Source organism: Felis catus, chromosome B3 (genome assembly GCF_018350175.1).
Source record: "Felis catus isolate Fca126 chromosome B3, F.catus_Fca126_mat1.0, whole genome shotgun sequence".
NCBI lineage: Eukaryota > Metazoa > Chordata > Mammalia > Carnivora > Felidae > Felis > Felis catus.
Window position 1 is genome coordinate 93,391,065 of NC_058373.1, and position 12,206 is coordinate 93,403,270.

At 36.7% G+C, this 12,206-nt stretch overlaps 1 protein-coding gene across 4 annotated transcripts in view; it reads left to right on the forward strand.

Annotated features, from left to right (window-relative positions):
• Positions 1-12,206, forward strand: part of FANCM (FA complementation group M) — a 67,530-nt gene that overhangs the window by 10,477 nt on the left and 44,847 nt on the right. For all 4 annotated transcript variants that reach the window (XM_045059873.1, XM_045059874.1, XM_045059872.1 and 1 more), the window contains exons 5-9: positions 5,463-5,594; positions 7,242-7,374; positions 8,486-8,608; positions 9,101-9,187; positions 10,103-10,287. In XM_045059873.1, coding sequence (XP_044915808.1) covers positions 5,463-5,594; positions 7,242-7,374; positions 8,486-8,608; positions 9,101-9,187; positions 10,103-10,287 — 660 coding nt within the window. The remainder of the gene's footprint in view (positions 1-5,462; positions 5,595-7,241; positions 7,375-8,485; positions 8,609-9,100; positions 9,188-10,102; positions 10,288-12,206) is intronic.

Consider the following 12,206-nt stretch of genomic DNA (forward strand, 5'->3'; position numbering starts at 1 on the left):
ATTCTTTTTCTATAGTTCATAATTAGTGTCATGCTAAGAGAACATTATGTTTTCATATCTTCATTGTTATGGATTAAAGATGCCTGCAAATTTTTCACACTCCTCCCATGGAGAGAGAAGATGCATTTCCTTTTCCCTCCAATCTAGACTGTCTCTGTGACTCACTTTCACCAGCAGAATGTGATAAACCCTAAGTAAGCCATGATGAAACTCAGCTAAGCCATGTTCAGGACAGATGAGGAAACAGTAGATAGCTAGAATCGAAGGCATAGACATATGGCCCCAGTCGAGGTATGTTAACCCTTAACCTCCAGCTATTTGAGGCTCTAGACATCAAAGAGCAGAGATTAGCTGTCCCTGCAGTGCCCTGACAGAATTTGTGACTTTTGACATTTTATTTTACAGTAGTTTTAGATTTTCAGGAAATATGCACAAATAGTATAGAGATTTCCATTGGGGAGATACTGTGAGACTACTTGAAAGTCCTATTTCTCAACATACTTTGGCCTATTTTATTTTATTTTATTTATATAATTTTTTTTTTATTTTTTAAAATTTGCATCCAAATTAGCATATAGTGAAACAGTGATTTCAAGAGTAGATTCCTTAGTGTCCCTTACCCGTTTAGCCCATACCCCCTCCCACAACCCCTCTAGCAACCCTCAGTTTGTTCTCCATATTTATGATTCTCTTCTGTTTTGTCCCCCTCTCTGTTTTTATATTATTTTTGTTTCCCTTCCCTTATGTTCATCTGTTTTGTCTCTTAAGGTCCTCATATGAGTGAAGTCATATGATTTTTGTCTTTCTCTGACTGATTTCACTTAGCATAATACCCTCCAGTACCATCCACATAGTTGCAAATGGCAAGATTTCATTCTTTTTGATTGCTGAGTAATACTCCATTGTATATATATACCACATCTTCTTTATCCATTCATCCATTGATGGGGCATTTGGGTTCTTTCCATACTTTGGCTGTTGTTGATAGTGCTGCTATAAACATGGGGGTGCATGTGTCTCTTTGAAACAGCACACTTTTATCCCGTGGATGAATGCCTAGTAGTGCATTTGCTAGGTCATGGGGTAGTTCTATTTTTAGTTTTTGGAGGAACCTCCGTACTGTTTTCCAGAGTGGCTGCACCAGCTTGCATTGCCACCAACAATGCAAAAGAGATCCTCTTTCTCTGCATCCTTGCCAGCATCTGTTGCCTGAGTTATTAATGTTAGCCGTTCTGACAGGTGTAAGGTGGTATCTCATTGTGGTTTTGATTTGTATTTCCCTGATGATGAGTGATGTTGAGCATTTTTCATGTGTCGGTTGGCCATCTGGATGTCTTCCTTGGAGAAGTGTCTATTCATGTCTTTCGCCCATTTCTTCACTGGATTATTTGTTTTTTGGATGTTGACTTTGATAATTTCTTTATAGATTTTGGATACTAACTCTTTGTCTGATATGTCATTTGCAAATATCTTCTCCCATTCTTCCGTTTGCCTTTTAGTTTTGCTGATTGTTTCCTTTGCTGTGCAAAAGCTTTTTATTTTGATGAGGTCCCAGTAGTTCATTTTTGCTTTTGTTTCCCTTGCCTCCGGAGATATGTTGAGTAAGAAGTTGCCGTGGCCAAGATCAAAGAGGTTTTTGCCTGTGCCCTCCAATTTTAGCATGCAATAATGGTTCTTGCCTGCTACAGTTATTTCTGTTTGCATAATCACGGTTTCTCCTTTTCCTCATTCTTTCATATTGTCAACTTGAATTCTTATATAATGAAGACCTGTTTCTTCTCCTTCATTTACTAATTCAGTTCTTTGTATCAATATAGACTAATAGGTATGCACTACAATTTAATACTGTCATTATTTGTTGCTCATATTGCTTCAGCTTTGGCCATTTAGAGCTCCTTGTGGTTTTTGGGCTTGTGCCTTTTTGTTTTTTTTAATGCTTAACTTTCTGGCATCACAAGATGTTTCATGCTCATTAAGTTTTTCTTGTGTCCCAGCCATGGAATGGACCATTTCTCCAGGAAATTCTTGTTCCTTTTATGGGAGATTGGTATTTTCAAACCAAGATCTGTGTGTTAGGTGTGCTCATTGTTACTGTGGTGTCTTGACCTGAGCACTTAGTGAATTCTTTTTTATTTTTTTTTAAGTTTTATTTATTTATTTGATGAGGGCCGGGGGTGTGGGGGAGAGAATCCCAAGGAGGCTCCTCACCACCAGAATAGAGCCCGACATGGGGCTCTATCCCATGAACTGTGAGATCATGACCTGAGCCAAAATCAAGAGTTGGAAGCTTAACTGACCACTAACTTAGCATTACAGCTTGAGTTCTTATCTGAAGAATTAGAATCGTGAGTAAATGTTTTTTTAATTAAGTTTGTTTTTTTAATTTTTTAATTTATTTATTTTGAGAGAAAGCATGCATACACATAAGCTGAGGAGAGACAGAGAGGGAGAGAGAGAATCCCAAGCAGGCTCCACACTGTCAGCACAGAGCTCAACACAAGGCTTGAACTCATGAAATGTGAGGTCATGACCTGAGCTGAAACCAAAAATCAGACGCTTAACCAACTGAGCCACTCATGTGCCCCAGTTGTTTTAATTTATTATGTTTTGAAGTACTTTGTAATGCAGAAATAGATAACCAAAATACTCATTTATCATTTAACGTTTAATAAGTCTTTTTAAAGAAAAGCTCTATAGGATTATAGTTAATATTTTTAAATTGTAACAAATTTGAAGCATTACTAATTTAAGACATGGCAAAGAATTTCAAGTAATCATCTCTTTTTTTAAATTTTAACTTAAAAAAAATATTTATTTATTTATTTAAAAAAAATTTTTTTTTCAACATTTATTTATTTTTTTAGGACAGAGAGAGACAGAGCATGAACGGGGGAGGGGCAGAGAGAGAGGGAGACACAGAATCGGAAACAGGCTCCAGGCTCTGAGCCATCAGCCCAGAGCCTGACACGGGGCTCGAACTCCCGGACCACGAGATCGTGACCTGGCTGAAGTCCGAGGCTTAACCAACTGCGCCACCCAGGCGCCCCAGAAATATTTATTTATTTTTGAGGGTGGGGAAGGTCAGAGAGAGAGAGACAGAAAACCAAGCAGGGTATTCAAACTAACAACCTGAGCCAAAATTCAGAATCCAGCACTTAACTGACGAAGCCACTCAGGTGTCCCTCATCTCCTTTTTAATTAAAAAAAAAATTTATTTAAATATAGTTGTCATGAAATGTCGCAGTAGTTTCAGGTGTACAAAATAGTGATTTGTCAAGTTTATATGTTTTGCTATGCTCATCACAATTGTAACTACCATCTGACACCGTGCGATGTTACTATATCATTGACTATGGTTTCCTTTGCAATGCCTATTTATTTATTTATTTACTTTATTAATTTTTTTTTTTACTTAACTCTTTTTACATTTATTTATTTTTGATAGAGACAGAGCACACGTGGGGGAGGGGCAGAGAGAGAAGGAGGCACACGATCTGAAGCAGGCTTCAGGCTGTGAGCTGTCAGCACAGAGTCCAACGCGGAGCTCAGACTCAGAAACTGCGAGATCATGACCTGAGCCGAAGTCGGATGCTTAACCGACTGAGCCACCCATGTGCCCCAATTTATTTTTTTAAAGTAAACTCTTCACCCAACATGTGGCTTGAACTCACGGCCCCAAGATCAAGAGTTGCATGCTATACCAACTGAGCCAGCCAGGAGCTCCCGGAAGCTTTTTATTTTGACGTAATAATCACTTCCTTAATACTAATACATTTTCTCATGATTAAAATCATTGCATTTAGAAGGATCTAAAAATTATAATTTTTATAAACACATAGTAGGCATTTAATTTTATTGATATTTTTAGAGTACTTATGTAGGTATTATGATCAGCAAAACTGGAAGGGAGGAAAAATAAAACTCTACTAAATTGCCTATTTTAGGAAATATGAATTAGGCAAAAGTTTAAACTGTTATACAACTGTATTGTTGTAGCAGGTCTTCATCGGGAAGTCTCTGTTTTCCTTCCCTCTGCCATCAAACTCATTCCTGCATCAGGACCTTTCGAATGCTGTTTCCTCTGGCTCTTTCCTCAAAACCTGTCAGCATTCAGATGTTGGTTCCAATAGTACCTCTTCAGAGAGACTATCTTTGTTTACCTTTCCTTCAAAAACTATAGTATTACTGTGTTTTAGGTTCTTGTACATTTATCTCTTTGTTCAGTCTTTATTCTTTGCTTCCCTTCATCGGATATACGTTTTTATGAAAGTAGTGACTTCATTTGTCTCAGCTACAAATTCTCAGCTGTTAGGACAATGCTTGACATATACTAGGTGCTTAATAAATATTTCTTGAAAGAATGAATCAACAAATCACATTGAATGTACTCAAGGCATTTTGATTTAGTCAGCCAGACTGCAAATACTTACCTATATGCCAGACTTTCTTCTTCATATTGAGATGCATCAGTGAGAAATTAAAAGTCCTCCATTAATTGTGCTTAGATTATAGTGTGTGTGGGTTGGGGAGGAAAGGGACTTAAGAAATACACAGATATGGGGCGCCTGGGTGGCGCAGTCGGTTAAGCGTCCGACTTCAGCCAGGTCACGATCTCGCGGTCAGTGAGTTCGAGCCCCATGTCGGGCTCTGGGCTGATGGCTCAGGCCTGGAGCCTGTTTCCGATTCTGTGTCTCCCTCTCTCTCTGCCCCTCGCCCGTTCATGCTCTGTCTCTCTCTGTCCCAAAAATAAATAAACGTTGAAAAAAAAAAAAAAAAGAAATACACAGATAAACATGTATGTCTTGTTATTTAAAAAAATTTTTTTTAATGTTTATTTTTGAGAGAAGGAGAAAGCAAGAGAGGGGCAGAGAGAGAGGGAGACACAGAATCTGAAGCAGGCTCCAGGTTCTGAGCTGTCAGCACACAGCCTGACATGGGGCTTGAACTCACAGACTGTGACATCATGACCTGAGCTGAAGTCGGACACTCAACTGACTGAGCCACCTAGGCACCCCAACATATATGTTCTTAAATTATAGTTGGATCTAGTAATCGGTTATGCTGACTTTCATATGGATGTTTTCTGGGGATAAATGTTAAGTACTCTTAAGTTTTGTTATTTTGCTGTGTTTACTTCAAAACGTAAGACAAACTTCATTTAATATATGACTTCTATTTTAATGTGTGAGGAAATGATTATATTTGAGAAAAGACTTTATTTTTTTAATGTTTATTTCTGAGAGAGACAGAGCACATGAGCAGGGGAGGAGCAGAGAGAATGGGAGACACAGAATCCGAAGCAAGCTCCAAGCTGTCAACACAGAGCCTGATGTGGGGCTCGAACCCACCCGTGAGCTCATGACCTGAGCTGAAGTCAGACGCTTAACTAACTGAGCCACCCAGGTGCCCCTTGAAAAAGGACTTTAAATTAAGCTTAAACTAAATTTCATTGAAATTTTCAGGTTTTGGAAGCATTTGCCAGTTCTTTGATTCAGAGGAATGTTTTGATGAGAAGGGATATCCCTAATCTAACAAAATACCAGATAATTTTGGCAAGAGATCAGTTTAGGAAAAACCCATCTCCAAATATTGTGGTAGGTATTTTTAAATTAATTTTGAAGAGATTAAGTTTTAGTTAGTGCTATGATAAAATGTAAATAATGGTTGTTTTCTTGGTATATATTAGCTCATCAAGAATTCTGATATGATTTATGTAGTTCATAAAAGCATGAAAAAAATCTAGCAAGAATGCACCTTAATGCTTTGAATTAATTTTATCTTCTAACTTTTAATAAAGACTTGGTATTTTAGTTCATTTCTGTGTTGCAAAATCAAAGTGCTATGAGAGGGTAGATTCTAACTAACTTTTAGACCTAGAGCATCATAGTAAGTTTCTAATTTCTAATCTTATTAGGAAAAAATTAAATGGATAGGAACATACCCATCAAGCTAGGTCCAAAGTTAGAAGAGATGCTCACAAATACAAAAAGGCACTGAGTCATTCTTTGAACTGAGAGGTAATGCATGTGCAAAAGAACAGAGGCATTGAATGATGGTATGAAGGAGTCAGTGAACTAGCCATTGTGGCTGAGGTAAAAGGTCGAGGAAGTCAGATATGATAGTCTAGGTTGTGTGCACACAAGAATGGTTTTAAATATTACACCGAGAAATACTGATTTTTATCTCATAGTATCTGGGGAACTACTAAGGGAAACTTTTCTGTAAAATTACATTATATTATACTAAACTTTAATAGGATGTGTTTAAATTTCTGCTAGGAGTTAAAGGTTCATTTAAATTTTAAGTACTAAATCTGAACCTGTTGAACTTGGATCTCACTAATGAGAGTTTATATTTTGTAGATACAGGGTTTTACCCTTTCAGGTAATTGGGGTGCCATTTTAGGGCATTTATCACTATGCTGTGAACATTTAAAATGGCTCTTACTATTTACTGATCTTAAATGCTACTAGGAATGTAAGGTCCAGAATAATAGTTATCTTGAATAAAGGAAAATAATAAAAATCTATTTTCAGTGGTGTCTCTTATCCTATTACATAGTTACACCTGCTGTATGTTCTCATTAAAGGAATACGTATTTCACTTTTCCTTGAGAGTAGTGGTTAAAAGCACAAGTACCCTGAGCCAGAGTTTGTGGATTCAAATACTGGCTCTACAGTTTCCTCATCTATAAAATGGGCATAACCATAGTACCTACCTCCCAGGTGTTGAGATTAACTGAGTTTGTGTAAGTGATGTGCTTAGAACAGTGTCTGGTGCTAAGACAGTGTCACATGTTACTACAGTATGTATGTGTGGTGTTAAATGTTAGTGTTAAACTGTCTGATTAAATTCTGTTCTGGTGCCAGTAACATTTATGAGGATAGGCCAATATGTGACTTATTTTCCATTATATCCCAAATATCTATCTCCATGCTTGATATGTTAAATAGTTTTGAAAGAACAAATGAATACACATACTGCTAATAATTTACCTATAATGAGAAACAGTATATGATAAATATTTCTCTCCTTCACTTATTCTCTTTAAAGTGTAAGTTTCATATTGAATTAAAAAAAATAAAGGCACAGATTTTATGTGGAAAATACACTGGCCCCTTTCCAAAGCAAGGTCCTATGATATTCTATAGGTAGACCTTCAATAGAGCAGTAAATTCTACACAGAACACGTATCTTTATTTCTTCCTTTGGTTAAATTTGGTCTGTGCTTGTTTTTCTAGGGAATACAACAAGGCATTATCGAGGGAGAGTTTGCTATTTGTATTAGTTTATATCATGGTTATGAATTATTGCAGCAAATGGGAATGAGATCATTATATTTCTTTCTTTGTGGAATTATGGATGGAACTAAAGGTAAATTATATTAAATTATTTAAAGGAATAATGACATGTTATTATTTTGGTTAAAGATATATTGAACACTTGGGTTACTTAAAAATGCTTTATTTTAGGGGTGCCTGGGTGGCTCAGTTGGTTGAGCATCTGACTTTAGCTCAGGTCATGATCTCCCATCTCGTGAGTTCGAGCCCCACATTGGGTTCTGTGCTGACAGCCTGGAGCCTGCTTTGGATTCCGTGTGTCTCCCACTCTCTCTGCCCCTCTCCCACTCACGCTCTCTCTCAAAAATAAAATTAAAAAAAAATTTTAAATGCTTTATTTATTTATTTATTTTGAATGTTTATTTATTTATTTGAAAGAGAGGGATTATGAGCAGGGGAGGGACAGAAGAGGGGAGAGAGAGAATCCCAAGCAGGCTTCATGCTCAGTGCAGAGCTCAACATGGGTCTCAATCTCACAAACTGTGAGGTCATGACCTGAGCTAAAGTTGGGAGTTGGATGCTTAACCCACTGAGCCACCTAGGTGCATCCAAAATGCTTTATTTTAAAAAGCAATAAAATAGGGGTGCCTGGCTGACTCAGTAGAATATGCAGCTCTTGATCTTGGGGTCATGAATTCGAACCCTACTTTGGGCATAGAGATTATTTAACAAAACAAAACAAAACAAACAAAAAGCAATGTAATAGTTATGTAACAAATGACTTTTTTTGTTTTTGATAAATTGGTAGTAAAAAGCAAGCCATTTAATACATCTGTGACTGTGGAACTGAAAACAGTTGCTGGTTTTTATGTTTAAATTAGAAAAATTTGTATTCATGGCTAAAGTTTAATTTCTTTTATTTTTTATTTTATTATTTTTTAAAGCTGTATTTATTTATTTTCAGAGAGAGGGGCTGGGGAGAGGCAGAGAGAGGGAGAGAGAATCCTAAGCAGGCTCTGCACCTTCAGTGTCGAGCCCGCTGTGGGGCTTGAACTCACGAACCATGAGATCATGACATGAGCCAAAATTAAGAGTTTGATGCTCGACTGACTGAGCCACCCAGGCGCCCCTAATTTCTTTTTAATGAATAATAAATTTGATTAACTTATTTTTTAATTTGGAAAATCTTTACTTAATTTCTGAAGGAATGACTCGGGCAAAAAATGAACTTAGCCGAAATGAAGACTTCATGAAACTCTATAATCATCTAGAGTGCATGTTTGCACATACACGTGGTACGTCAGCAAGTGGCTCTTCTATCCAAAAAGGTCTGGTTTTTCTTTTAAAACTTTATATTATTTCTTTATCAGATTAATTTTGAAATTAGGCTTCATTGATCCAAATTATCTATAATCACTTTTATTTCTGTGGCAACGGATCTGTTAAATGCTTAAAGATTTTATTCTTTAAGTTAGGATAAGTGTATATTCAAGGTTATAAACTTTAAATAGATGCTGGTAGTTGTTACTGTTAGTGAAAATTCTTTTGAACTACCAAAAACTGATTTAAAGCTTAATTCAAAACCTATTTTTCCCATCTACTTTGCTTCTGATTTCATCTGGATTCGTTTTCAGAATGAAATTATAATAAAAATTCAAAGTTTATTTTATAGTAGGGCTTATGTGCTACCCAGATGCTACTTAGTATTTAAATGAACAGAAAAAAGGTAAGATTTAACAAATCTATTTTGAAAAGGATAATTAAAATATACTAATTGAATATAGAAAATATAGAATGATTTTTTGGTTTTTGTTTTGCAGGAGATAAAGATAAAAATTTTGTCTATAGTCATCCAAAGTTAAAGAAATTAGAAGAAGTTGTAGTTGAACATTTCAAGTCATGGAATAGTAAGTCATGTTTAGTAGTTTCAAGGCAAGACAAAGTTACTGAAAGAGCTAAAACTCTGACTTTATGGGGAAGATGGGCTTTTAATTACCCTGGATAATAAATGTAAAAAAGAAGATTTTGAGAAATTTTGGGAGGGTGGGACAAGGGACATGTCCCTGGGATCAGCTTTGTGATTGACTATAGGGTATATTCTATAGTTAGACTTGGAGAATTAAAAAAAAAAATTTTTTTTAACATTTATTTATTTTAGGGAGAGACCACAAACAGGGGAAAGGTAGAGAGAGAAAGAGGGACAGAGGATCCAAATTGGGCTCTGTACTGACAGCAGAGAGCCCGATGCAGGGCTTGAACTCACAAACTGTGAGATCCTGACCTGAGCCCAAGTCAGACATCTAACAGACTGAGCCCCCAGGTGCCCCTAACCTTGGAGAATTTACAAGTATCTTAGATTCAGGGACAGAATGCTATGGCCTGGATTAAGAAAGTGCCTTTAGTGAACAAAAAGGAAAGGATATATTTATGAAATCAGTGGGAGCTCTACAATTCTGTGATTCTGACTTAGAAAGTAAAGGTGAATAACAGGCATCATGCATGAATTGAAGTACTGGTTAAAAGGGATTCAGGTAATGTTTATTTGATTTGTTTAGGATTTTTATTTGATTTGTTTAGGATTATTATGACAGCCAATGATTTGTTTAGGATTATTATGATAGCCAATGAGAGGTAGGGAGCCAAGAACATTAAAATTACTAGAGAAGGTAGGAGGAAACCAGCAAAGGTTTAAGACATTTTAAGTTACTTTTTTGAAAGAATTATCATTCATTAGTATATAGTTTCAGGGTTGTGTTTTAAAATACTTTTTGTATATTGCTTTTAAAAAAAAATTGTAATGAGAGTGTTTTTTTGTTATGTAGCTCAAAATGCCTCTGAAAAGAAATGTGGTGAGACCAGAGTTATGATCTTCTCTTCATTTCGAGATAGTGTTCAAGAAATTGCGGAAATGCTTTTAAAGCATCAGCCAGTTATTAGAGTGATGACTTTCGTTGGCCACGCCTCAGGGAAAAGCATGAAAGGGTTTACCCAGAAGGAACAACTGGAGGTAATTACTTTTGGAGGTGATGAATATTAAAATAATATTGATTAGCTTGTATTTATGCCTCTTTTGTTTTAATTTGTTGGTCAGCTACTTTGTTTTTAAGTTTATTTAAGAGAGAGAGAGGGAGTGCACGTGAATTGGGGAGAGGCAGAGAGAAAGAGAGAGGGGGAGAGAGAATCCCAAGCAGGCTCCACGCTGTCAGTGCAGAAGCCAGCACAGAGCTCGATCCCATGAACCGTGAGATCATGACCTGAGCCGAAATCAAGAGTTGGACACTCAACCGACTGAGCCACCCAGGCACCCCTCAATCAGCTACTTCTTAAAGATAATTTTATAGTAAACATGTAAATAAACAGGCATATTTTGAAAGATCAGAAAAGTGTTTTTTGTGATTTTGAGACTTTATTCAAGCAAGGTAATGTGTAGTGGTTAAGCAGAAAGGCTCTGAAATCGTATTACCGAGGTTGGAATCCTGGCCCTACCACTTAGTTCCTCTACTTCTTGTGCCGCAGTTTTCCTTACCTGTAAACATAGTTGATAGAGTTGTCGCAAGCATTAAATGAAATCCTACTGTAGAGCCTTCAGTAAATGTTTACTATTTATTTTAAGTCACTTTAGTTATATATTCTGAACAAATAATGAGCTTATTTCTTTTTCTGTTATTTAAAAATCTTTTTTTCCCTTAGATTTTATTTTTAAGAAATCCCTACACCCAAGTGTGGGGCTTAAACTCACAACCCTGAGATCAGGAGTCACACGTTGCACTGACTGAGCCAGCCAGGCACCCCAAAGATGCATTTTTTTTTAATTTTAATTTTTCTTTTTTTTTATTAAAAAAATTTTTTTGGGGCGCCTGGGTGGCGCAGTCGGTTAAGCATCCGACTTCAGCCAGGTCACGATCTCAGGGTCCGTGAGTTCGAGCCCCGCGTCAGGCTCTGGGCTGATGGCTCAGAGCCTGGAGCCTGTTTCCGATTCTGTGTCTCCCTCTCTCTCTGCCCCTCCCCCGTTCATGCTCTGTCTCTCTCTTTCCCAAAAATAAATAAATGTTGAAAAAAAAAAATTAAAAAAAAATTTTTTTTAATGTTTATTATTTTTGAGAGAGAGAGAGAGAGAGAGAGCAAGCAGAGAAGGGGCAGAGAGAGAGGAAGACACAGAATCGGAAGCAGGCTTCAGACTCTGAGCTGTCAGCACACAGCCTGACACGGGAATTGAACTCACAGACTGTGAGATTATGACCTGAGCTGAAGTCGGCCGCTTAACTGACTGAGCCACCTGGGAGCTCCAGTTTTTATTAATTTCTTAAGTGATTTCTACACCCAATATGGGGCTCAAACTCACAACCCCCAGATCAAATGTCACATGCTCAACAGACTGAGCCAGTCAGGTACCCTATTATTTAAAAATCTTAATTTAAAAATACAGTCAGATGAAACCATTTATGCTCTGAATAAGAGGTCATAAGTTTTCTAAGTGCTATGTATGTGTTTTGGGGATGTTTTAGACTATTGATTTTTATAAATTGTATACAGGTTTCTGTAGATTAACTATAGGTCTTCATTTGAGTAGTCATTGACAATTAGGTGTGTCTTTAATGTCTAATTAATTTTGACAGATCTTTTCTTCACTTTGTAAACATTAGTTACAAGAGGAATACTATTCTTTAAATACCTTTTATACCAGTCCTTACTGCACTCAGCAGAGTTTGTTTAAGCTGATTGGATCTGTGGGGACAGTCTAAGAGGTTTCCCTGAGTCTGAAACAGAATAACTTTACCTTTCTCAAGTCTGATTATATGTATTTTAAAAGGTTCAGATATCTAGCAGGTTATTATTACTACTCTTACATTTATATATGAATGAAAAATGAAGTAGATTTTTGTCTAAGGAGTTAAGCATTTTGAAATACTAATAGTACCCAACCTA